At 53.9% G+C, this 26,160-nt stretch overlaps 1 protein-coding gene and 1 long non-coding RNA gene across 13 annotated transcripts; one reads left to right on the plus strand and one right to left on the minus strand.

The window, feature by feature from the left end:
• Positions 1-742: 742 nt before the first annotated feature.
• On the minus strand, positions 743-12,517 carry LOC133066465 (uncharacterized). 5 transcript variants are annotated; one of them, XR_009695142.1, is made up of 4 exons: positions 12,499-12,517; positions 6,807-6,913; positions 4,367-4,414; positions 743-2,935 (listed from the first exon to the last, which is right to left on the minus strand). It is a non-coding gene; the product is annotated as an uncharacterized LOC133066465 (long non-coding RNA). The 5 variants fall into 5 exon arrangements; XR_009695140.1 differs by lacking the exon at positions 12,499-12,517 and adding an exon at positions 7,911-8,065; XR_009695139.1 differs by lacking the exon at positions 12,499-12,517 and adding an exon at positions 7,118-7,212.
• Positions 12,518-16,689: 4,172 nt separating this feature from the next.
• On the plus strand, positions 16,690-25,749 carry CCDC9B (coiled-coil domain containing 9B). Of its 8 annotated transcripts, XR_009695143.1 has the most exons (13): positions 16,690-16,903; positions 17,693-17,806; positions 18,090-18,188; positions 18,306-18,383; positions 18,767-18,922; positions 19,013-19,138; positions 19,798-19,997; positions 20,308-20,366; positions 20,979-21,032; positions 21,130-21,229; positions 21,804-21,846; positions 21,931-23,709; positions 24,095-25,749. XR_009695143.1 is itself a non-coding variant. In XM_061157585.1 (12 exons), exons 1-12 carry the CDS (start codon positions 16,892-16,894, stop codon positions 22,486-22,488), a joined length of 1,599 nt encoding a protein of 532 aa, XP_061013568.1. In that variant the 5' UTR covers positions 16,690-16,891; the 3' UTR covers positions 22,489-25,749. The 8 variants fall into 8 exon arrangements, 7 of the variants coding, with proteins under 7 accessions (XP_061013568.1, XP_061013570.1, XP_061013569.1 ...); XM_061157585.1 differs by having other exon boundaries at positions 21,931-25,749; XM_061157587.1 differs by lacking the exon at positions 20,308-20,366 and having other exon boundaries at positions 19,798-19,954; positions 21,931-25,749.
• The last annotated feature ends 411 nt before the right edge of the window (positions 25,750-26,160 follow it).

The following is a 26,160-nucleotide window of genomic DNA, read 5'->3' on the forward strand; positions in this document are numbered from 1 at the left end:
AATAGGGCCGGGAAGAGTCAGAACCCAGTAGTGTCTGGACTCTGGGTATCCCTAAACTGTGTGCAAACACCACTCTATGCAAGGTATAGACCAGTAGGGGACGAGGGTGGGGGAGTCTAGAGGTGTAGAAGTGGTGGCCCTTCCCTGAGTAGCTTAATTTGGTTGGAGACATAGAAGCTGTCCCATTAGTTGATGCCAACTGGGTAGGGTGTGGTTGGGCCCATGCAATGGTCAATATAAGCTGCAGAGAAAGGAGAAATGTGCAAAGACAGAGAGGACCTCACTCATCCTAAAGGGCTTTAGGGAAGGCTTCATGTTGATGGTAGAGCTTTAGTTGGCTTGGAAGGAAGGCATTCCTGACCGGGGCTGAGGTGGAGGTGGTGGTGATGGGGAAACTGTGCAAAGTTAAGGAGTCTGGAAAGTTCTATATATTTTCAGGTGATAGTCAGTTCAGGATCCGCTGAAGGCTTCTGTGGATCCTTCTAGAAGGAGGCATGCACAGCCCACCGTGTCTGAGTGTATATGATGTGGTAGAGGTGATGAGACCATCCTTGAGACCCTTTAATGGGGGGTGGGGCAGAAGTGAAAACAAAGGAGGGGTGACCTTATTCAGTCATGTGCTGTGGACACCACTGAACCAAACTACTGAGTATGCCTGACTGGGTATCAATTTCATAACTAGGAAATTCAGAGACCACTGGGCCCCCTGAGTGTCAGGTTGGATGTGAAGGAAGACAGGCTCTTTTAAGAGTAGAACGTGGCCTCTAGGAGGCTGTTTATTAGGAACAGAAGATTCTGGTTCAGGCTCCATGCTAGATCAGGCTCCACATTCTTGAGTCCTGTTTCTTCTGCTTCCTCAGTGATGTGGACCAGGGGGGTGCCCAGGGGGCCCTGGTGGGTGGCCCCTTCCAGGACAGTGCCCTGATCCAGGGTGGGGACATGGAGGGTGGTTTCCAGGGCCAGGGGGGTGCCCAGGGCCATGGCTGTGCCCAGGGCCAGGGGGATGGTGGTGCCCAGGGCCAGGAGGGTGCCCACCTCCATGGCTGTGCCCAGGGCCAGGGGGGTGCCCATGGCCATGTCCCTGTGGAAAATCAGATGAACAATATTAGAGTCAGAGGTCAGTGACAGTCTTACCTGAGATCAACTCCTCCTCTCCCTTCCCCTTGTCTCTCTGCTGCTCCTCCTCTAGAGGACTCAGGATTCCTGGGCACTAGCAGGGGCTCATGGTAGAGGTCTGGGAGACAGAGATAGCAAGTGACTGCTCCTAGTTTTAGGCATTTTGCCTTGATGAAACCAGAGCACAGAGCAGACACAACGGGAGGAAACTAGATTCATTGGGTTCTATTCCTTGAGCTGATATGACTCCCACCCTCTGGACCTCGGCTTTTTTATCTGTGACTAAGAAGCTGAAGTATCTCATCTTCTCCCTTCCTTCACCCAAGAACCCGTGAAGAGTGATTAGAGGTTTTGCCATGTTGACTACTTAGAAATGAAGGTAGGGCTGCGGGAGGCTACAGAGGAACTCAGTGAGGGCCAGGAGCATGGAAGAGACAGGAGGCACAGTGAGGAGGGATGCAGGAGCCAAGGGGAAGGAGGAGTCAGCTGAAGGGTGGGAGGAGACAAAGGTAAGGATGTGCTAGTTCTCTATGTAGGTACTACATGTGTGCAGGTAAAGATATGTACTGCCTCTACATAAAAATAGTTATGTCTGTATACATGAGCCTATAAAGGCCTTCTGTGTACACAGGTACATGCCTATGGGTGCATGTGCCTGGCTACGTGTATATATGTCAATAGGAGTACATGTGAGCCCATGCCTGTCCCTGAGCAGGTGCCAGACTCATGAAATCAGGAAGAATAGAGGGTAAAATCAAGGTTTTATTGCTTGAGACAGAAGACTCCTGGAATGGGTGGTTTAACCTTCTGTCTTGGCTGGAACCACTCCTGAGGCCCCGAGGCCAGAAGAGTTTCTTTGCCTGTTGACACAGGCCCCGGGAAGAGAGGAGACACAATTTTGCTTCCGGTGCTGGGCACTGGGGACCTGGGACCCCCAAGGGAGCAGGCAGTGGAGGGTTATAGCCCCACTCTGTGTGTGTGCATAAGTTGCTTCAATTGTATCTGACTCTGCGATCTGACTCTTCTCTTGCCTAGAACACTGGAGTGGGTTGCCCTGCCCTCCTCCAGGGAATCTTCCTGACCCGGGTATCAAACCATGTCTCTTAAGTCTCCTGCATGGGCAGGCAGATTCTTTACCAATGGCGCCACCTGGGAAGTCCCTAGGGGTTGGATAACTCCCCAGTTTCTGCTTCTGCTTCGTAGGACCTGATAATGGCCTATAACCTTTGGGAAAGAGGCCGGCTCCAGGGTTAGGAATCTTTCCTGTGACAATATTAAGGCAGCCACTGCCCCATCCAGGCTCAGTGACGCCTGGAAATTGCCACTTCCCACCCTGCTTGCCTCTTCTATGACTCTTTTGTGGTGGGGGCATTCCAGGCCCAGGAGTTGGGTCTGCTAGTGGTGGGGGGCTGGGGGAGGGGAAGCAGGGAGGAGGGCAGGCAGAGGCAGGTCATGGGAGGCCTGCAGTGTGGTTGGGATTTGGGAGTAAGCCAGCCATCTGAGAGGGCTGTGGGTAGCCAGGAAAGCAGAGAAGCATGGAACAGGAGGAGAAGCAGCAGGAGAGAGGATGAGCTGCTGAGGCAGGGAGGGGATGTGAGAAAAGGAGAGGGACAGATGGGAAAACTGGGGACGAGTGGAGGAGAAGGCTGCCGCCGGCAGGGGATGGACTTGCACTGTGATGCCCCCCGCCCTGGGGCTGAGGCCTCCTCGGACATTTGGGGGATGTCCGGGCTACAGCCAGATGGTCTAGGAAGGAGACTGACAGCAGGGAGGGAAAAAGGAAAAGGGAGATGGCTGGGGAACTTTCCTACCTGTGGGCCTGTGGGAGAGGAAGGAGAAAAAAAACAAAACAAAACAAAGAGCTTTGGTTATTTGGTGCTGCAGTAAGAATCCTGTCTTCTTCCTGGTGCTGATTTTGTGCCCACCTTCCACTGCCCTCCCCCAACAAGGCTCCTCAGACTTGACCAGTTGCCTGACCATCATTCCTTCGTTCATTCATTCACTCAGCACACATATGTGTGTGTGTGTTTGTGTGAATGCAAAGCTCAGTTGTGTGTCCCTGTTTGCTCAAGAGTTGGCTGAGTTCTCCTGGGTGGGGTGGGGCTGGTTAGGAGGTATGGGTTCTTGTCCTCACTCTGTCAGCTGTCTGCCTCCTCGACCTTTTTTTTTTTTTTTTTTTTAATTTTTAAAATTTATTTGACTGCACTAGGTCATAGTTGCAGTGTGTGGACTCTGAGTTGTGGCATGTGGGATCTAGTTCTCTGAGTGGGGATCAAACCTTGACTTCCTGCACTGGGAGCACAGTCTTAGCCACCTGGCCCACTAGGGAAGTCCCTCAACCTTTTTTAAAACAAAATAATTTAATTTTATTATTGGAGTATAATTGTTTTACAATGTTGTGTTAATTTCTGCAACACAGAAACTGTACAAAGTGTACCCTCCCAACCTATGTCAAACTCCATGACACTAAAGGAGGCGCACTGGTTCTTTTATTTCCGCCTTCAGGTGGGCCCCACATAGCCTCCTCCTCTGCCCCCTCCCCCCAGATTCCACTTTTCTCAGCCTGATCTCTGCTCAGCTCCTCAGCTGTTTCTTTGCTCCTGCTTATGACCTTCTGGTTCCAGCTCTCAGACTTTGCTCTTGTATCCTGCCACTTGGAAATCTTTCTTGCTTCACTCTGTGTTACATTCCTGCAGGAAGTTCGCTTGGGTTGGACCGTCCTGCCTGCCTTGCCTGCCCAGCTTCAGGTCCAGTGGGCTCATTCTTGCCATAACCTATCTGACTGGTCCTGAGTATTGTGAAGTGCTTGCTCTGTTGGTGGGAATCACCTACTTGAGATTTATATTGAGGGCCATCATGGTCTTTTGTTCCTTTTGAGGGGAGCCAATGGCATAGCTGCCGAGAGCTGAGTTCTGAGCCCCAGATCCTGCCACACCTCCAGGGCCTCACCCTGAGAAAGACCGATAACTTCCTTGGAGCTCACGTGTACAATGGAGGGAGCCCCTGCCTATTTCATTCCTGAAGTCAAAGACCTAGTAACATGAAGGATGTATGGGCATGTTTCTTAAAATGTAGAGTATATTAAAAACATAGGGCTTGTTTTCATTTTGGAACCCTACCACCACACACACACACATGCACACACACACGGCTCACAATAGATGTGACTGACTGACTGCCCCTGACTTCATGACCCTCCCTTCCTTCTTATTCTTTCTTCCACGCTATGGCCTCCCACCACAGTACTTACGTGGCTCCATCTTTTTGGAGCAGGCACAGGGAATGACAAAAAGAACACCTATGAATCAATGGGTAAAGTTTAGTTTACTGTAATCTAAACCTCAATCTCTCCTTCTTCCTCCCAGGGATGTACACACATAGCCCCTTAAGATATGAAAGGGATAAACTGCTCCCTCTGGCTTAGCTTGGGACTCAGTATGGAGCTGGGCACTGAGTAGGTGCCAGGTATGGGTGTTGAGTGAATGCAGTGGGTTTATCCATATGGTATGTAGACAGAGACATGAGAACATTATGTATCCCTGAACCATATACCCTTACATGTGACCTCTCAAGATCCAACCTCAGACTCACAATCATGTATTAACTCATTTCTACTTGGGTCAATTTCAGTCATGTTAATTATTTGTGTAGCATGCCTGCCATGTGTCAGGTCATAGTACTCAGTCAGTCCCTAGAGACTCTTGTCCCCGTGTGGATGTCTGGCATAAAGGCAGAGGGGGAAGCTTGGAGATCAGTGCACCCAGAGCTGAGAGGACTGGGTTAGTGGGTGGGGGTTTCTGGGGGATGCAGGGGACCCTAAGACCTGTGCCTCCAAGGCATAAATGAATGGAAACCTTCCCTGATCCAAGCTGCTTTTCCAACTCTTCCCACTAGGAGTGGAAGCTGGCTTGGTGGTCTGAGTCAATTTGTCATCTGCCAACAAGTGTGCTATCAGAGGATGGATCTTCTGGGCTTCTGAGGTACTCTGGTGCCAAGGCTGGCATTGTCTTGTGTGGGGCTGGTGCATAAGTCATAATGGGCAATTCCAGAATGGACCCAGTGCAAATGCAGTATATTCATTTTCCTTCTGACCCACAACTCAAAATATAATATGTAACATACAGACCAAATGCCTGACATCAGGGCACTCTGGTTGTTGAACATAGAAGCACAAATGTTCACACACCACATACACATACACACATACATCTGTACTGCAACAGCCCAAGCCTCTTGCAAGACAGAACCCTGGCACCTTTGGAGTCACCGGCGTTGTTGGCTTTTACTTGGGTCCCAGATGTTGGGCTGAGGTCAGCCTCTGAGCTATGCTATGATCCTTCCTACCCCTCCTCCTTCCCGTTAATGAGTGATGAGTCTGGACGAGATTCGTGGGACTATTTCTGGGGGAGGGAGTGGTAAAGAAAATGTTAGGGCCAGCCAGGATCTGACTTGGAAGAAAGAGAAAAGACTGGCCTTGGAAAAAAAAAAAAACCATCCCATTAAGAAATGGGCAGAGAACTTGACATTTTTTTCCCAGAGAAGACAACAGATGGCCAGCAGGTACATGAAAAGTTGCTCAACATCAGTAATCATCAGGCAAGTGGAAGCCAAAACCACAATGAGATATCACCTCACACTCACTAGAATGGCTATTATCCAAAAAACAAGAAAGATGTTGGTGAGGATGTGGAGAAAAGGAGATGTAAATTGGTATAGTCACTACAGAAAACAGTATGAGGTTCCTCAAAAAATTAAAAATAGAACTGCCATATGATCCAGTAATTCCACTGTTGGGTATTTATCCAAAGAAAACAAAAACCCTAACTTGAAAAAATATATGCACCCTCATATATTCATTGCAGCATTATTTACAATAGACAAGACATGAAAACAGTCTAAGTGTCCATCAACAGATGAATGGATACATAAAATGTATATTATACACAATGAATAGTATTTAGCCATAAGAGAGAATGAAATCTTGCCATTTGTGACAGCATAGATGGATCTTGAGGGCCTTATGTTGAATGAAATAAGTTGGAGAAAGACAAGTACTGTATAATCTCACTAACATGTGGGATCTAAAAAAATCCACAAACAAACAAAACTTTGAGCTTATAGAATCAGAGAACAGATTGGTGGTTGCTAGAGGTGGTGAGTAGAGTTTGGGTGAAGTGGGTAAAGGGGGTCAAAAGGTACAGCTGTTGTACACCTGATATCAATATTGATATCGATAATTAATATTATCAATAATTATACCTCAATTTAAAAAAAAAGACAGGCCTTAGACTGTCCCTCCCCAGTTCAGGCTAAGGTGCTTGAGGGATAGGAGTTGGTGGCTCTGGAAGGGAACTAATACAATCCCTTCTACCTCAGCTAAACCCCTGTGCCTGGCACATTAGAGGCTGTAAATTCAATTCTAACTCAAGTAGAGAGCAGACCTAGGAGTCGGGGCAGGGCCGGGCAGGAGGCAGGCACCTAGACACAGAGCACACAGACCGACATTGCATTTATGAGAGATACAGACCAACACACACACACACACACACACACACAAGACACAGTGACACAGATACCAGTTCAGTACACAGACATGCATACCCAGGGAGACCATGATCACACAGGCCCACAACACAAGCTCACAGAGCCCCTCCTGTCCCCTCCCACAGCCCACAGAGCTGGACCCTTACCTGGCAGTGCAGAGCAGGGGGCAATAGGCAATCTAAGGCGCTGTCTGTCCTCAGGAGTTTTGTAAAGGATGGGGAGGGGCTGGCATGGTCAGATTCACAGGGAGGATCTGGGCAGAGGGTGTGGAGGAATGAACAGGGTTGGGCTAAACTTAAACAGGGCAAAGAGTGGTTGGAAGCAGGGTGTGTGTGTGTGTGTGTGTGTGTGTGTGTGTGTGTGTGTAAGGAGGCTGGGTGGGAGGGAGCAGGGAAGAACCCAGTACCCCATCAGTCTGGTAACAAGCTGCCACAGAACTAAGGAAGGGGGCCCACACCATGGCAAGGCTGTTTAGCACCCAGGGGCCATCTCTGAACACTGACGGAGCTCCTGCTGAATGTCAGGCCACGAGGTGCTTCACACTCTGTAGTTAACCCACTGACTCACACAGAACAGTGAGCTTCTCGCCTGTTCCCATGGGTGGAGGAGGAAACGATGCGCCTGTGGAACCTTTGCCCTGCATAGCAAACCCCAGGCCTGAGCTCTCCCATGTGCCACCCCAGCTGAGGGAGCTGCCTGGGGGTGGCAGCTGAATGAGTCAGGAAAAAAACAAAACAAAACAAAGCCTGTGGTTGTCAAAGAGGGGAGGGACACATCAGGGGTATGGGATTAACAGATACAAAGTACCATATATAAAATAGATAAGCAACACAGATAAGCAACTATACTCATCATCTTGTGATAACCTCTAATGGAATATAATCTACAAAAATAATTGTAAAGCAACTGCATTTCAATTTTAAAAAATGTTTTAAAGCAGGACTAGGGATAAGATTAATCATTTGCCAGGATATTGAAAAAAAAAAACAAAACAAAGGCGGGACTTTGGAGATGGAATATCGACAAGCAGGAAGGGGTTTTGCAGTCCAGGCTGCCAGCTCGCCAGCTGTCTGTGCTCTGTAAGCCCCCCGTGGCCTGGGCCTGCAGAGCCCTCTGGCCTCTGCTATGTGCCACACCCTTTGACCTCCCTTAGGCCCTTGCAGACAGACCAGGTGCCCCTGTTACAAGCTCCCCTCTCTCCCTTGGTCCTTTCTTCTCCTGTCTCCTGCTCCATAGTACTGTCTGCTCACCTTTGTGTTCCCAGGGACTGGCCTTTAGCAGATCTCCTGGCTCTCAGCAGGTGTTATCACCAGATAACAATCTGGTGAATGAAGGCAAGGTTCAAGGGTAGTCGTGTGCTGTCTGCTCAGTTGCTTAGTCATGTCCAACTCTTTGCAATCCCTGGATTGTGTAGCTTGCCAGGTTCCTCTGTCCATGGGATTTCCCAGGCAAGAATACTGGGATGGGTTGCTATTTTCTCCTTCTGGGGATCTTCCTGACTCAGGGATGAAACCTTTGTGTCCTGAATTTCCTGCATTGGCAGGTGGATTCTTTACCACTTTCACCTGCGAAGCCACTAAGTCAATACAGCTGATAATTTAAAAGCTTAATTCATAAGGGAAAAGTATCCACTCTATAGTCCTGGAAGCAATCTTTATGTTCATCAATGCACACCCATCACTTGAATCTGTTTTAGGTAGTTACTGTTGGGTTATAACTGGTCTTGATTTCTGTGGCTTATATTTTGTGCTTATTTTTCTCTCTTTTTTACAAATTTAGGCTTTTTTTTTTTTTTCCTAGAGAAAGGAGCAGGAGGATCTCTCCCAGAAAGGCAGCTCCTCGGCTAACGTGAGTTCAGGCTGCCTACCCTTGGGCTCATCGTGCTGGATGAAACAGGCCAACTGACACTCCCACCCTCAGCCAGGCCAAGGGGTTCTGTCGGGCCCTGTTTCAATCCAGGAGAACAATGATCATGTGAAATCTAGAACACACAGGAGGAAGCAGAGAGGTTAAAGCAGCTGCTGTCTCCAGGGTGGCCTGGAAAAAGCCTGACTAAACTGGATGCCCCTGAACTGCGTTAAATTCATTTTTAAAAAGTAACCTAGGACTCCCCAGGCAGCCCAGGGGTTAAGTATCCACTTTTCAATGCAGGGGACACAGGTTTGATCCCTGGTCAGGACACTAAGATCTCACATGCCATAGTGAAAGATTCCATACGACCCAAGTACCCTGAGTACTGCAGCTGAGACCTGATGCAGTCAAAAAAAAATAAATAAATATTAACAAAAGTAAGAAGGGAAAACCTGGGCCTCACTAAAGTTTATACTTGAATGTTCATAGTAACTTTGTTTGGAATAATTAAAATGGCAGAACTTCTCAAACATCCATCAACACGTGAATGAATAAATGGGTCATGGTACATGAACTCCATGGAAAGCGAAAGAAAGTGAAGTTGCTCAGTCGTGTCTGACTCTTTGCAACCCCATGGACTATAGCCTACCACGCTCCTCCGTCCATGGAGTTTTCCAAGGAAGAGTACTGAAGTGGGTTGCCATTTCCTTCTCCAGGGGACCTTCCTGACCCAGGGATCGAACCCGGGTCTTCCGCATTGCAGGCAGACGCTTTACCATCTGAGCCACCAGGGAAGTCCCTAAAGTCCACGGAACCCCAGAGTAAAAAGGAACGAACTGCTGATACACAGGAGAACATGGTGGAACCTCAAAATCACTGCTGGTGAAGAAGGTAAGACATAAAGCATCCACACTATATAATTGTCTATAGAATTCTAGAATGGTGTAAAATTCTAGAAAATGTGAACTAACTGATAATGATAGCAGATCAGTGGTTGCTCAGGGAAAACGTGGTAGGAAGGGGAGGGGCTGGAGGGAGCCGTTAGGAAGGGACACAGGACAGCTTTGCGTTTCAGGGATGTGTTCATTATCTTGACTGTGGTGATGTTTTCATGGAGTAAACTTATTAAACTGTACAATTTGTGCTGTTTCCGGTATATCATTTTGGCTTCCATCAGAGCCGTAAAAACAGAAGCAACATAACCACATCAGAAAACAATTTGAAAAATGGAGAGGTGGAAAATAGTGATTCTCCTTTATTTCCATGGTGGGCAGGAATGGAAAGTATTTTGTGTGTCAGCTTCTTTTAAAATACCAATTATCTCACATCAGGTCTTGGGGATATGTGTTATTATCTTCTTCTCTCTTCTAGATTAGAAAAAGCCAGGATTCAGAGAAGTTAAGACACTGGCCTGAAGTCACCTAGCCAGTGTGTAGTTGGTCCCAGTTGGGGACCATCTGAGTCTAGAGACTGGGCCCCTTTTCCAGATTATGTTTTCTCTCTTTTCAGGAATGCTCTTCTGAAAAATTCCAGCCTGTTTTGGTAACACTGTGGACAAAGGACTTTGGTTTATGACTGGGTGTGGAGCTATTAATCCATCATGCACACATTTGCTGTGAGCCTTCAGGGAGCTAGGGCATGGAGTGCGGGCAGAGGTTCACAAAGGCAGGGGCCTGGAATGCTCACACCCTGCAGCCTGGGCTGCCTGAATGGTACCACCCACGGCCACCACACCCTGCCCTCCCCAGCCCTTCCAGCACCCTCTTTCAGGAACCGTCCTGATGACATGAACTGTCATCTCCCTTTAGCTAGAAGTTGAAAAAAGAGGCCTATGACTTCATGGACTCCAAAGGGGAGAGGGGGCTGCAGGGCTGAGGAGGGCAGTAGCGGCTCTGGGCTCAGTACCCCAGTTCCCTGTGTCTCTGGAGTCAGGGTCTGGGTCATGACAGGCAGCTAGGTAGTAGGCAGTACTGAGGTCTTGGGCCAAGGAGGGAGACCCATCTTGACGGGGCGGACAGAGAAGTGAGGATCGTCTGAGTGGGTCCTCAGACAGGTGGCGCGCAGGCCTTTGGGAAGCGAGGAGAGTGCCCATAGCAGTGGTGGGCACACTGGAGTCAATTTATAGCAGAGCATGATGTGGGGCTTCCCAGGTGGTGCTAGGAGTAAAGAACTTTCCTGTCAGTGCAGGAGATGTAAGAGACATGGGTTCGATGGCTGGGTTGGGAAGATCTCCTAGAGGAGGGCATGGCAACCCACTCCAGTATTCTTGCCTGGAGAATCCCATGGGCAGAGGAGCCTGGTGGGCTACAGTCCATAGAGTCACAAAAAGTAGGACATGACTGAGGAACTGAGCATGCATGATGTTCATGGGATCCCCCTACCCAGTCCTAAGATGTTGTGGGTGAGCAGAGCCTAGACCACATGTGAGTCCCCCCACCCTCAGGCACTGTGCACTACAGATAGGTCAGCCACAAACTGGCACTAGCCAAGAGCCTTTGCCAGTGACTGAACAACAATAGCAAGGGCATTTGCCATCTGCTCTGTGGAGGAGATTGAACCCTGTGCAGCTGTCGACCTTCAACAGCCCCTGAGGGGGATTCAGGGTGGAGACTGAGGCACTCTGTGCTCCAGGGAAACTGGTGGAACAGGTCTTTACATAGATATTTGCAGGAACTGATGTCCAGATCCCAATCCTTGCATCTCCTCATATCTAGAAAATCACTAAATCCCTTCATGGTGACATCAGCTTCTCATGACTATCAGAAAACCTTTTGTAAAGTAAGCGCTTGACTGCACTAAACACAAAAGAAAGCCTTTTGTGGCTCAGATGGTAAAGAAGCTGCCTGCAATGTAGGAGACCCAGGTTCCTGGGTCAGGAAGATCCCCTGAAGGACATGGCAACTCACTCCAGTAGTCTTGCTTGGAGAATTCCATGGACAGAGGAGCCTGGCGGGCTACAGTCCAGGGGGTCGCGAAGAGTTGGACACGACTGAGCAACTAACACTTTCACTTTTCCACCGTCACCAAAATCATATATACTGACCTTCCCCCACTTCCTCTTTCGAACAGTTTCTCAGAGCTATCTGAGGTGCTGTCTCCGGGGCTGCAGCCTTCATTTTGCCCCAAATAAAACTTAACTTGCAACTCATTGTGTGTCTTTTTAGTCAACAGATACTAAGTGCTCACCAAGTGCTTGAGTTTATTGCCTGGCAGAGAGAGGTGGCCCTTCCCTGCCAGAAAGGCACCAAGTGGAGAACAAAGGCACTCAGGGACAAGAAGAGACATTTCCGGGCTCAGGGGGAGGAGAGGCTGAGAGGCCAATGGTGGCGGTCCTAGGGAGCATGTGGGTGGACAGTGAAGGCCAAAAGGCAGGATATCGGCCCTTTCTGTGACCCCCTAACCCCTTTCAGCAGAGCCAGCAAGGCCCCTGCTCCTGGACTGTCCTATAAGGTGGGGAGGGAGATAGGAGAGCCAGGCACATTTGCAGGGTTTGGGGAGGGGGGCTGGACAGGTTTCCCATGGCAGGAGGGCACAGGTGGCTGGCTCTGGCTTGGGCTGGAGAGAGTGCCATGGGAACCAGGCAGGTTTGGTGGGAGACCTCCACCTCACCACAGAGACCCCTGGGCAGGTCACTGACCCTGATCTCCAAAAAGTGAAAAACATCAGCCCTGAATAATTCACAGATTTCAAAGCCTGATGAGATCAAATGACACAGGGTATGTGTGAGGGCTTTGGCAGTGTTGGGTGTAAGTGCAAGGTGTTATTGTGATGATCGGTAGTATCAGCACTGATGACCCATTTGTCTTCCTGGCCTCACTGTTCTTCCCCTTGCCTTACACTGGGATCTTCCTTCAGGACACATCCCTACCTTTGGCCTCCAGCTTCACTCAGAATATTTCACTCACAGGCTCCTGAGAGCTTCCCTCCCTGCTCCAGCCACTTGCCGCAGCCTCCTGCCCCAGAAAGTGACCAAACAGCCAGGCTCACCTAGGACCGAAGCAGCTCTGGACACAGGACTTTTCGTGCTGAGTTGGGTTCCATTCCAGGCAAACCTGGACAACAGGTCACCCTACTGCCTTCCCACCCCCAGGGTGATTTTGCTGATTCTTCCCCATGGTGACTGGTGTTCCAGGCATGTCAGCATTCTCTCTCACCTCTCACGCCTTGAAGCCTCTAGGCTGGCTGACACCACCCATGCCACGCCCCACCATTCCACAGGCCCTTTCATCTTCTCAGTGGGACTGGTGACCTGCTCTCAGAACTGTGCCAGATCTTTTCCCCATCCCTGGAGGGTATGAACCCATCCACATCTCACCCCCCTGAGAGCCAGCCCTCCATGGTAAGTGTCAAGGTGGGGAGAGCCTGTCCATCCCAAGCCAGCCTTCCAGCCTCTCTGTCGGGAGGAAGGAGCACCCGGGCACATGCAGGCAAGCCCACCTGCTCCCCGCATCCGTGAGGGCCCCAGGCTGCAGTCCTTGATACTGTCTTGGCTGCCCTGCCCCATCTCTCACTGAATGCACGGACCTGCCCCCACCCCCGCCACACTCTGATGTTCTGAGGTGCTTGTGCTCACTCTTCCCTTGTAGAGTCCCCTGCCCTGCCTGGTGCAGACCCCTCCCTCCAGGATCTGGACTCGGCCTCCTTCCTGGCTTCCTAAACCACTGCATGGCTTCTTTGGCCCCTGATGTGAAACCTTCAGTGAGCCCCTCTGGACTCCTCTGCCCCCTTGGCCTGCCCCTCAGTGACCTCCCCTTTAGGACTGCACCCTCCTAAGCTGATGTTCCCTCACTGGTAAGAAGACACTACTGCTTCTCAGGCTGCATTCTTGCAACATTCTCACTGCCAGCCCCTTGCTGAGTCTTGCTCTTCCCCTGGAAGCTTATCGTCTGGGAAACTCAGTTGGTCTGGGTCCCATGTCACCCTAGCCTCAGGCTAAGGCAACCTGGTATCCTCAAATGCCTCTGAGGTGGAGCCTGGATCTTCACTTTTTGTTCCCCTGTGCTGAAGGGGCTGAGTGAAGTAGATCAGGAGTTCAGTCCATATCAGAGCTCTTCTCCCACTACTAGTCCGGAGCTGGAAAACTCAGGATACCCCAGCCCAGGGTGTGCCCTGGAGAGCAGACTGGAAGAGGGGCCCCTGGGCCATCTTTCTGCCACCCACTGCTTCAAAGGACTTCGGCTCCACCCTGCTCTGGCACCAAGATTGCTGGGAGAGATATCAATAATCTCAGATATGCAGATGACATCACCCTTATGGTAGAAAGCGAAGAGGAACTAAAGAGCCTCTAGATGAGGGTGAAAGAGGAGAATAAAAAAGCTGGCTTCAAACTCAACATTCAAAAACCCAAGACCATGGCATCCGTTCCCATCATTTCATAGCAAATAGATGGGGGAAAAATGCAAATAGTGACAGACTATTTCCTTGGGCTCCAAAATCACTGCGGACAGTGACTGCAGCCATGAAATTAAGGGACACTTGCTCCTTGGAAGAAAAGTTATGACAAACTTAGACAGCATGTTAAAAAGCAGAGACATTACTTTGCTGACAAAGGGCCATCTAGTCAAAGCTATATGGGTAGTTATGGCTATGGGCCCAGTTGGCAGGCTGCCTGAGAGGGTGGTGAACCAGCCACAGAAGAGACATGACCCAGACCTATGGTTGAGGTATTGGGACAATGGGCCTATTCCTGGGCAGAGAAAGGGAGGGCACAGCATGAAGTGTCAACAGAAACAGTGTTGTTGTAGCAGCCAGGAAGAGCAATGGGCAGGAGGCAGATGTCTACGTGCTGGTTTTTTCTGAGCCACAAACAGGCTGAGCAGCCCAGGTAGTGGGTGCTACCTCTCTGGTCTCATCACCAATAAGATGGAGCTTCTACAACCTGTGTGGCTTCTCTAGTTTGATGGAGTTGGGAGGTGGGGTTGATTCAGACTTGCTGAGAGGAGCTGGCAGCAGAAGTGGGTGAAGAAGAGCCATCCCCCACCTCCAACCAGGCTTTTTGAAGCCCTGCTGCCCCCTAGTGGTGACACAGACTAATAGCGGCATGGTCCCCATCCCCTGCACCGGGGACCATTCTCCTGATCACGCCCTGCGTTCTCCAGACAGGGAAAGGAAATTCACGGTGGACATTACCGACCACCTCCTCCCTCAGGTGCGAGTATTCTGGGTGGAGGGAACAGCAGCCCCAGTCGATGCACAGGTACCCAGAGCCATGCACAGGACAACGTGGGTTATTCACTCATGTGAGTTACTCATTCATTCTGCAAGCCCCCAGGAAGGCACTGTAGTTTGCAGGGGCACTTGCCAGGCCCTGGGGATTTAGAGGCCCTCAGTACACCATTCCTGCCCTTAGAGAGCCTCTCCCCAGTAGGGAACAGACAGGCACACCACAGACTCTGGAGAAAATAGGAGAATGTGGGGGCTGCTCTGAGGATGACATTGTGTGAGTAACACTTGGGAAGCACATGGCCTGCAGCCGTGGGGCTGTCTGACTATTGGTCTGTCCTGATCACATGGGCGTTCAGTCTGCTAGATGTAGAGGCCTTTGCCACGAGGTTAGGGGAGTCTTTTCCTGCAGGCCCTTCCAGATATCTGGGTCGCCCATCCTGTATGATGGCTGGATATCTACCCAGCCTGCTGCTCCTCGCTGCTGTCTGGCCCCCACCCTAGCTGGGAACAGGCACAATGGGGAAAGCAGACCTTGTCTCCTCTATCTCCATTCCTCCTCCCCAGACCTTGGTTCCAAAGATCATGGAGATCATTAGGTCTCAGCTGCATCCCTCATTCCCAGGCTGGTACTCTGAGGGCCTTCCAACTCCAACCACGGGGCATGGGACAGGTAACAGGAGACCCAACTGCCACCCCACCAGGGCCCTGCTCTGGCTGTCAGAGACTAGACTGGAACTCAGTAGGCAGCACGTGGAAAGGGTAGGAGAAGTGTGTGTGTGTGTGTGTGTGTGTATGTGTAGCCTGGGTGCGTCACTGTAGCTGGGAATGTAGACGAGTGTGACTCAGTGGGAACATCCGGCATGAAAGGAAGAGAGAGCGCAGTGGCATTTCCAAGCAGGATGGGAACTCTAAGGTGGCGGAGAGCGGCTGCCAGGTCAGCGGTGCTGCTCCAAGGCCTGGCCTGGAAAGAGGCTCAGTGTGGTGGGGAGGGGAGGGCAGATAGGAAGGGGTGGTTCAAGGGGAGCAGAGGCTGGATCTCTGGCTGCCTGGGCTGGTCTGAGTAGGAAGGAGAGGGCAGCAGGGCTTTCTGCCTTGGAGACAGGAGGGGACAAGGCATCCATGGGATTAGGGAAATAGGCCCCAGTCAGTCAGTACTGAGGGGGAATGCAGGAACCTCTGACCTGTCCTTCAGGGCCTGGAGGTTGGGGACCTGTTACTACAGAACCAGACCCCAGATGCTCCTGATACAGAGACCACCCCTCCTCCTGGCACCCCGAAACTCCTGGTCCTGGAGGCCCTAGGGGTGAGATTGCCAGGCAGGCTGCTGTCCAGGGCAGAGACAGCAGCCTCGGGTGTACCGGCAAGATCTGGGGAGAGACTTCCCCAGAAGAGGCTGCTTCCAGTCTCAGGGTCAGAGAGGCTGAGAGGGCCAGCCATGGAGAGCAAGGCCAGGAAGGACTCCGAGGTAGGAGCCGAGGAGGAAGGCTGTTGGCCAGGCCTGAGCTGTGGCGGCGTGGGCCCTGAGGGAGGCGCCCCACACCAAGGGGTGACCCAGACAGTTGAGCGTCCCAGGAGCAACTGTACTTGAAAGTACAGGGAAGGCAACGCTGAACCCAAAGGAATGAATGACTAATGGTGTTATTTTAGGTATGCGGTAGTACTTGATGGCCTAGGGGAGGTGAACTCCTTGAGCCCTTCGAATTACTTAAACCAGAACTGTTGAGGAGTGAAGGGCCAGGGGACGCTCATTTGAGCGGAGGCCCTCGGACCAGGCAGGGCAATGGGCTGGACTATAGGCCTCTCTCTACTAATGGGAGGGACGGATGGCTGCCCGTCTGTCTGCAGGCAGGCCCAGGCTGGGGTCCTACTGGAGCGTAAGGCCCCCTGTGTGGGCTCGCCCCGCCAGGCAGAAGTCCCCGCCAGTCTGTCTGGGGACACTGGGGCAGGGCAGGGAGAGGTGCTGGGCAGGGCCAGCTGGCTGCCGGTGCCCTGGTCCTCGCCCTCTGAGAGTGGATGGTGGGGGCGGTGGCCGCGGCGTTCCTGGCTGGGAGCCCAGAGGAGTCTTTTGTAATCACAACATGATCTCGTGTGCTGAGCGGCGAAGCCGGCAGGGAGAGGCCGGCGGAGGGAGGCCCGGCTCCGGTGGCTCCGGCTTCCCTCCCGCTCTAGCTCCCCCCAGGACTGCTCTGGAATTCTCTCCGTGCCCGCCGTTGCCATGCACTCAGCTGTGAGTGGCACCTTGCCTTTGGCGGGGGGCTTCTTGGGGCTGGGACGCCAGGCGGCCACACTCTGAGGGCAGCTGGGGACAGCTGGGCCTGGGAGGAAGAGGGCTGTGCCTAGGCGGGAGCGGGGGGCGCTGGGCAGGGGTGTCAGCCACGATGGAGTCCCTGCAGCCAGACAAGGAGGGACCCGAGGATCACAGTGTGCCCAGGGGGCTCCAGGGCGGAGCCCACCCACAGAGCTGACTCTTGCCGGCAGCTCTCGGCCTGGAAAGGCTGGGCCTGTGGGAGCGGCTCTTTCCCACAGGCTGGGCGCAGGCCGGAGAAGTGGGGTCCATGGCCTGGGAGCCCAGGACAGAGCAAGGGCCTCTCTTTTCACTGTGGTTCTTGGCCTGGGAGCCCAACAGCTCCCCCCTCGACCTCCTGAATCCCCTGGCAACTTCCCAGTCACGGCAGGTTCCGCTGCCAGAGCCATTTATAACTCCCATTCCAGGCTCTGCTCCGCAGCTGAGCTCCCTGGAGAGCCGGGGGGAGGGGCAGCCACTGCTGGGAGCTGCGGGTCTGGGTTTGAGGCTCTGACCTGAGCCCCCGGAGAGGACGCAGAGAGATGGCAGGGAGGCCTAGCAGGGTGGGGGCTTACGGCCTTCCACGGGCCGGCTCCCCATCCGACCCTAGCTCTGGGTCTAGGTCTATTCCTTGGGTGGTAAGAATAGGGTAGAACGGGTGGATGTAAAAGTTGAGGAACTGGTAAGGGATGGGCCCAGCAGTCAGGAGCTTGGGCCCCCTGCCCTCTGCAGGGGCCTCCCGGGGCTGAGTCCCCGATGAGCAGGCAGGAGGAGAAGGATGCAGAGCTGGACCGGAGGATAGTCGCCCTTCGCAAGAAGAACCAGGCCCTATTGCGCAGGTACCAGGTGAGTGGGCTGTGCCGGGCGGGAGGACTGACTGGGCTGGCCCTTCTGGGCTGACCTGCAGACTCCGGCATGGTGGTCTCTCCCTGTGGGCTTGGGTCTGGGACCGGGGCGAGGGTGGCTGTGTTCCATCTCAGAGGCTCGGCGAGGGTCTTGGGGACTCTGTGATGTGGTGCGTCCGCCCCCTGGTGTCCCACTGGTGTCTCTCTGTGTAGGCCTGTCGGCGTCTGTGTATCTGTGCCTCTGGGGGGCCGTGGCCTGTGCTGACCCCGGGGCCCTCCCACAGGAGATCCAGGAAGACCGGCGGCAGGCAGAGCAGGGGGGCATGGCTGTGACCACGCCGGAGCTCCTTCGTCCTCATGGCCTCACTGTCACCATCAGCCAGGTTCCTAGAGGAAGACCCGCCCGGGAGGCAGGGTGGGGTGGCAGGGAGGTGGCGGCCCAGCTTGTGCGGGGGGAGCACAGCCACCCCTGCTCCTCCGCTTCTCCCACTTCTCTTCAGGGACATACCTACCAGATCCCAACCTCATGCAGCCCAGGCCCACTGCTGGCCCCCACCCCAGAGAGCCACAGCTGGAAGGTGACCATGCCCTATTCCAGCCCCAGAGCTCTGCACCTGTGCCCCCACGCACAGGCTGCCCCTAAACCCCAAGTCCCCGGGCACAGAGATGTTGGGCTGAATGCCAGGAACAGCGTCTGAGAACAGAGCCTTGTTGTCTGAGTGCTTTGGATTTCCCAGCTCAGAGATGGGCCACTGTGGCGTCTTGGGCCCCTGGGTGGCCCCAGGCCTGGATAACCTAATGCCACTGGTATGTGAATGCCTCACAGAGGCAGCTCCTCAGTGGGCATTCCAGGGAGGGCCAGGGCAGGAACCCAGCCTGGGGAAGCACCCAAAGGACCCAACCCCCAACTTCTGCCCAGTGCTGCCCATGTGGCCTCACGGCATGGCATCTCATTCTGCAGGGGAAGCGGGTGGTCAGCCGGAACTGGGCAAGGAGCGCCCTTGGACCTGGAGCAGCCAGTGAGATTCTTGAGGATGAGCAGGCAGAGGCCCACACTGGCACCTTCTGCTTGGGGGAGCGGGTGGATCTGGCTGTGACCATGGAAAACAAAGCCGAGGTGAGCAGGGTGGGTAGGGGAAGGCTATGAGCCAGGAAGCCTCCTCTTCTTCCCTGCCTGTGCTACACTGCCCATCCTCACCTCCCCCAGGCCAAGCGTATCGTAAGTGAGAAGCCCACCAGAGCACGGAACCAGGGAGCAGAAGGGTCACCTGGAGGGGGCTTGGGCCGGAGCCCCTCCATGCCAACGGCCATCAGCTCAGATTCTGCACGGAAGGTACCTCCCCAAGAAGGGATGGGGACATGAATGTGGTGGTCCCCACTTGGGGGAGGCATGGAAGCTGAATCGCATATGTCCCCATCTGTGGGGATGTGGCCCAGGCAGCACCTGCAAGAATTCCCACTCCTTCTTCCCTTCTCTGACCAGTCTCCACGTCTGGTGGGTCATGCAGTGAGAGACAGTGTAAGCGAGAGATGTGTCCCAGCCCCTAACCCTGCCTGGACCTCTGGTGGCAAGCTGGTGGGGTCAGGAGGTGGGTCCAGGGTGTGAGAGACTGGCCGTGTGCCAGGTGTGACCTCTAGATGGCAGTAGTCCCTAGTCTTGGTTCTTACTCCCAGCAGCTGGGTGTCCCTCCACCCTGGGCCTGACCACACACTCCAGCAACGACCCCGTGGATAGCACTATCATTATTCCCATTTCACAGATGAGGAAATGACCAACAGAGAGGTCATCTTGCCCCAAAGACACAGCTAACCCTGGATGGAAGCCATGCCTGTGGCAAATAGGATTTAACCTACATGGAATGGATCTAATTTTGGGGTGGGGACGTCAAAACCTTCAGAGAGGAAGGGGTTAGCAGACTCTCTGGATCCCCATCCCAAACCCAGGGCTGTTTCTGCTTCCACCCCATGGTGCTTAATGTCTTCTCCCTGCAGGGTGTCCGGGAGCCCCGGAGTCCAGCCCTGGTCCCAGGCCCAGCTCCCTGCCGGGCACCGGGGCGCCCCCTGGAGGTGGGCTGGGACTATGCCCAGTGGAAGCAGGAGCGGGAGCAGATCGACCAGGCCCGCCTGGCACGGCACAGAGACTCACAGGGTGACTGGCGCCGCCCGTGGGACCTGGACAAGGCCAAGCCCACGTGGGTGGCAGGGCCCGGCAGCTGCTGGGTTGACATGCTGTGGGGCTGTGGCAGGCTAACTGTGGGCGCCTCTTGTAGGGCGGCTGGGCCCCTCCCCAGGGTGTGAGGATCTGCCTGGCCCTCCGGTTGTGCCTGGGGCTACGGGCTCTGTGCAGGCGCTGGGTTTCCCATCTTCCTTGGGCCCACGCTCTCCCTTCTGTCCTTAGGCCTGAGGCTGGGGGAAGGGGAGGGGGGTCTGGCCCACCAGCAGCTCTGCAGCCTCTGTCCTTCCCGCCACCAGCCAGCCTGACTCCTTCTCTCTGCAATGCAGGCGACAGGGCTCCAGCAAGCCTCGGGAAGAGGGCCCGGCCAGGGTGGGCAGCACGAGGGGTGAGCCGAAACCCCACTACCCGCACTCCTTCTGCAGTTTTTCACCCCTTGCTCCCTCTTTCTCTCTGTCCTTTGTCTCTTGGTCTACCACCTATTTTCAGAGCTGGAAAGAAGCATGAAAGAACATCTTCCTTCCTCCCCTCCCTATCAGAGGAGGCACCATGACCTTCCTTCACATCCTCTAAACCCACAACCCCTGCCCTGGGTTCTGACCCCAGAAGGTCTGGAGAGAAGGCTCACTAGGAAGTCAGCACTGGGGTCCTTTTGAGGTGTGGGACCCTCCTGGGTGGCAGCTGCTCCTTATCTATTATAGGGATAATTCCACTGCATCTCTGGCCCCTCATTTCACACGTGAGGAAGTCAAGGCTGGAGAGGCTGCTCTGCTGGTCACCTAGCCAGGATTGGCAAAGCAAGCACAGTGACCCAGCTCCCCTGACACTGCCCTAACCGCACCCTCCCAACCCTAGCACCCAGGCCAGACGTCTTTCTGGGAACCAGAACACTCACAACTGGACCAAGAGAAGGACTAACTTCCTGGTCCTGAAAGAGCTGATGTTCCTGCTTTGGCTCTTTTGTGATCCCACCCTTTCCCAATTTCCTCTTCCCCCTTAGGTCCCAGGAGCCAGCGAAAGCTACAGCCCCCACCACTGTCCCCTGATGGCAAAGGTGAGCTGAGAGAGGAGGAGGATCAGGTCCCAGGAGCAGGTGAAGGAACCGGGCTGCCATGACCCCCTTCTCTCTTGATGTGTACCATCTCTTACAGGCAGTGCTACTCGGGGTGGGCAACAGGGCAGACCCGTGGTGGCGCTGGCCACACGCAGCAAGGCTCGAGGGACAGAGAGGCTGACTGGCAGGGCCCGCAGGTAACATGAGACAGGGAGCAAAATCAGGGGAGGTTCTGGGCTCCTGGATTTCCTGGCCCTGTCTTGCCTCTGGGAGGTCAGGTCGGCCTGGCCCAGGTGCCTGCTGCAGCCCCCAGGGCCTCTGCCTCTTGGCTGACTGCTGCCTGGTGGCAGGTTAATGAGATGCGGGGAGAGACCATCGGCAAAGGCAGCTGCAGCAAGAGCCTGGGGCCCTGGGAGGCCGGCGGTAATTACAGCAGTTCCCTTCCCGGGGGAAGTCAGGCACGCCTTTCCCAGGCAGCACAGGCCGGGACACGCCCATCGTCCCCATAGAACTCAAGGTGCTGCAGGCTTGGCCATAAACAGCAGCTGGGGACCTGCTATAGTGGGCAGTGTTCAGAGGAAATGGCTGGGTTTGGGGCGGAAGGTCAGGCTGGAAGGGAAACATCCTGGAGCCTCATTGTGGCTCTGACCTTCCTCTGAGACCCCTGGGCACTCGTTTCCCCCTGGGGGACGTGGGTTGCCTGCTATGGAGCAGGTGACGTGAGGTGGGGTGGGTTAGGAGTGGGGCCTGCCGTGTGCTGTGTTTCTGCAGGTGGGAAATGAAGGAAAACAGGGAGGAGCCGGAGAGCCAGGAGGTGGGTACTCGGACATAGGATGGGGCGGGTTAGGGACGTGAGCCCTAAATTCACCAACCAGTAGAGCCAACCTCTTGTTTTCAGGGAAGCCAAAGTACCAGAAAGACTCGGAATGAGAAGGAACATGAGCAGACTCAGAGCAGGATGGAGCCGGGCGGACCCACCAGTGCCCTGGGAACCACCCCCACCCCAGCATCGGCATCACTAGAGGGGCTGAAAGAGGAGTCGGGAGATTTGGCAGCCAGTCCAGCCAGTCCAGCCAGTCCGGGCTCTCCACCAAACTCAGACTTGGTTCCCCTCGATCTCTCTCTAGGAGGCGCCAGTAGCTCTGGGCCTCAGGAGAGCACCTGTGTGCTCAGTTCAAAGCCTGGGGACCAGGAGAGCCCTGTGTCCCGGCTGGAGGGCCATGAGCAGCCCCTGGGGTCAACCGAGCCCCAGGCCGAGCCAGAAGCCCAGACTTGTTCCGGGCCCCCCAAAGAGGCAGGGGCCCTGGAGCCCAGAGAAGACAGGCCTGGCAAGGCTGGGACCCAGCTGGGCCTGACACCTCGGAGCAGGGCCCCTAGAGGAGGCAGCCAAAGGGTGAGGGGTGCGGGAGGTGTGAGGAGCAGGACAGGGGGTCCTGGCCCTGCAGGAAGATGCTGAGCAAAGCTCTTGGGAGCAGGGGGCCAGGCTGGGGACAGGAGGAGAGACACTGTCCAGAGTCTTTGCACCATGGGTGTGTGGTGGCTGGTGGCTGTGGCAGCCTGGCTGAGCAGTTTGGCAAACTCTCCAGGGGAGTGAGACTGTGAAGGCCAGGACCCAGCCCCTGCCCTCATAGGCGCCCCCTGTGCACACGTGTGCTCTCGCCCGCAGGTACGGCCCCTGGTGCATGCCCGCGCCACGCCTGGTCTGTGAGACTGGTGAGCTCTGTCCCAAGCCTACTGCTGCCCAGGCCACAGGCTCCCTGCCATGATGAGAGGACAAGGCTTGGAAGCACTCAGCAGCTGGCTCACCTAGCTCCCGTCACCCCCCGGGGCCTGGCCACCCTCTCCAGCTACCAGCTCCTGGCTCGTTAGGTACTGCCAGCTCATCAGCTGCTGCCAGCCTCAGCAGCTGGCATGGCTAGCCCAGGCTTGGGGCCCTTTCCTACACTTTCCCCAGCCTTGTACCCATGTGACACTCAGTCCCAGAATCACTGGATGACCCGCGGGGGATCCTTTCGGGAAGAGGAGGCTGAGGCCCAGAGGAAGGGAGGCCACAGACGGCAGGGACGGAGCTGGGGACAGAAGAGCAGAGCTCTGGTCTCCTCTGTGAAAGGAAGGATCTCTGAAGCGGGGTGGGGTGAAGAGGGGACAGACAGCTGCCTCTCCCCACCGCAGGGTGGGGGAGCTCATCTTCGGGGACCTCCTCCCCCATCCCCGGGTCAGACCTGAGTGCATCCTGAGTGGGGGAAGGGGAGCCTGCCACCTGGGGTCGTTTCTTGCCATCTTCCCACCGCGTCCCTGCAGTGTGTCATGTCAGAGGAGGTCTCAGGCAGGGACTCGAGGCAGAGAAACAGCAACTCCAGCTAAGTACGACATCAGGACTCGTCTTTCCTACTTAGTCTCTGTTCCCCCCACCACTGAGGCCCACGTCTGGTGAATTATCCAGACTCCGCACAAGCTGTGGCTTCCTCTCAATTCAACAAACATTTCCTGAGCACCCACTACCAGCAATGCAGCCGGTGGGCGATGGTGACTTTGCCAGCAAGAGGGAGGGAAGAAGCCTCGTCATCCAGCAGATCCAGGCTGCACGGCAGGAGCTGTTCTTGGCTGTAGGTGCCCGACAGGGGCTGAAGATGGTGGTAGGAGCCCAGAGGGAACCATCCCACCGCTGTGTGCAAAGGTGGGCGTGCCTCTCTTTCTCATCAGGGGTCCCCTTTGCCCCCAAACCCCTGCTTGGATCTCCCCACATAGCCCGGCCGTGGCTGTTCCTCTCTGCTGAGGGTGCCAGGCTTCACTGGCTTCTCTGGGTTCTCTCGGGAGTGTCCAGATCATCCCCAGCATTTCTCTCCACTGTCAAAGGGAGGTCTGAATTGTGGCTCAACTGTGAGGCCAGGCTTCCTCACTGGCCCTTGCTCCACGAACCACCCCCTCTATTGAGGAGGAGGGTGGAGGGGATGACTTTTCAGCAGATCAGACTGTTTTGAGCAGTGCTTCTTACACATTAAGGTATAGATGAATGCAGACTCTAACTCTGGGCTGGGCCTGGGAACCTGCATTTCTCATAGGCTCCAGGTGCTGCCTTTACTGCGGATTCCTGGACCACACTTTGAGAGGAAGGATTTGGATTAGAATATACGGAGGGCTGAGGACAGAGACAGACTAGACTCTAAAGGGCTGGCTGCTGGCTCTACATGGGGTGGTGGCAGGCTGCCCCCACCAGGTAGGAGCTTCCTGGTCTCAGAGTAGGGTGGGAAGCTGAGGCTTTGGGCTAGAGGCTTGAGAGCTGTGGTGCCAACTTCCTGTAGTGGGGAGTGAGAAAGTTGATTGGGAGTGGGGTGAGGTGGAGGTGGTTGGAAGAGGTGGGGATTGATCAGAGGAATTCTGGAAAGGTTTGGGAACATTCTGTGCATGTAGGGAGAAGACCCCTGTGAGATATGAAAAGGCAAGGGTGAAAGATTTCAAGCTTAAGTTTTCCTCTTGCCATCCGGTCACACGTTTGTGACTTCAGAGCATGAAACTGGCTCTGGAACCCATGACTCCCAAGGATGGAGCTGGAGTAGAGCAGATTCAAGCAGAGCCCTTGAATTCAGATGTCTCCCAAATTGTGAACCAGAATTTGGATTCTAAGAAGTACAAACTTCCCCCAATCACCAATGCTGCCAACTATACAGATGTGCCTTCATTAAAGGGTATGTGCCTAGTCATGTTTGACTGTGGGTTGGAGATGTAGTTAGGGCAGAGATCTGCTTGAGGCCTCATGACAAGACCTAAGTGGGAGAGGAAGCTGGTCTAAAGGGCTATGGAAAAATGGGCTTCTCTCTCTTTTGGGTATTAGGAGGAAGGGATGTCATGGGAGTGAGTCACTATCAGTTGGAGAGAATGGAGTCTGGCATAGGACATCTTCATTATAGGAAGAACTGTAGCACAAGGCAAGTATCATTGAGCTTTACTTAGAAAAGGGGAGCCCTTCTTCAGGAGCAATGAGCTAGCACTTCTGGTGGCCACAAACCCTGCTCCAGGATGAAACCAGCTAAGGGGCAGGAGGGAAGGGTAGACATCCCTCCACAAAGCTCGGGGCCATGGAAGGCTGCTCTGTTTCTTCCTGGATCCTTTGGTTAAAGGCCTGGCTGGGAGCCGCCTTCTTGGATGTCCTTCTCCTCTCCAACCAACAGACAAGACTGCTCCTCAAAGGTGGGAAGTTCTTCATGGGACATGGAATCAGGAGCCCAGGCACAGAGCTGGGGGAATTGACAAGGGAGAGTGCAGAGGGCAGTAGAGGGCCAGCGGGGACATGACAGCTTTACCCAAGGCCTCAAAACAAGGAAGGCAGAAGAGGTGGAAAGCATCTCTGTCCTGGCGCTGATCACCTTACAGAGGGGAGTGGCAGACCACGCTGTGAGGGAGGTATTTGGGGGATGATAGGCAGCATGGTAGAGTGGAACAAACACAGGCCTTGGAATCCAAGAGACTGAATCTGAATTCTATGTCTGTCACCTGCTAGCTGGATGGCTCTGGTCAATTTTAATGTCTAAAAGCTTCAGTTTTCTTGTTTGCAAAATGGAGTTAGTAATACCTATGTTGAAGGATTGTTAAGAAAATTAAAGATGAAAATATGCAAAATACCCCGGGCACATAGTAGGCACTCTGTTAACAGTAGCCTGGCACGAAGAAGACACTCAGGAAATGTTTGTTGAATAAAAGAAGCAGTGATTTGTTGTGATCTTGGTCTACTTTGTTTTCTATCTTTTCCATTGCCTTCTCTTCTACTCTCATCTTCACTGGGGTCAACACACTCTCAAAAGAAGGGAAGGTCTGTAAAGGGTACTTGACCTTCTAGGACAGTAAGCTGCTTTTACTTCCCTGGGGTGGTCTGGGTGAGTTAAAAGCAGCAAGAAGTGACTCTCCTCTTACAGGAAATGTTCTTTGCCCTCATCCACCCACTGGATCACAGGGATGTCCTAAACATTTCCCCCTAACTTTGACACTGGCTTTTGCAGTTCAGGCATTTCCTCTTTTCTTCTGTTTACATCAGCAGCAATCTCACAAATTTACTCCCCAGAAATAGACTCCTTTGTGGAGTTGGCTTCAGGCCTCCCGAAGTTTTACCACCCAAAGGAGTAGCATGCCTGTA

This window comes from Dama dama, chromosome 12 (genome assembly GCF_033118175.1).
Source record: "Dama dama isolate Ldn47 chromosome 12, ASM3311817v1, whole genome shotgun sequence".
Taxonomy (NCBI): Eukaryota; Metazoa; Chordata; class Mammalia; order Artiodactyla; family Cervidae; genus Dama; species Dama dama.

Coding starts and splice junctions, on each gene's coding strand:
- CCDC9B (XM_061157585.1), top strand. Junction 17,807..18,089: donor CCCTATTGCGCAGGTACCAG/GTGAGTGGGCTG, acceptor GCCCTCCCACAG/GAGATCCAGGAAGACCGGCG. Junction 21,033..21,129: donor ACTGTCCCCTGATGGCAAAG/GTGAGCTGAGAG, acceptor CATCTCTTACAG/GCAGTGCTACTCGGGGTGGG.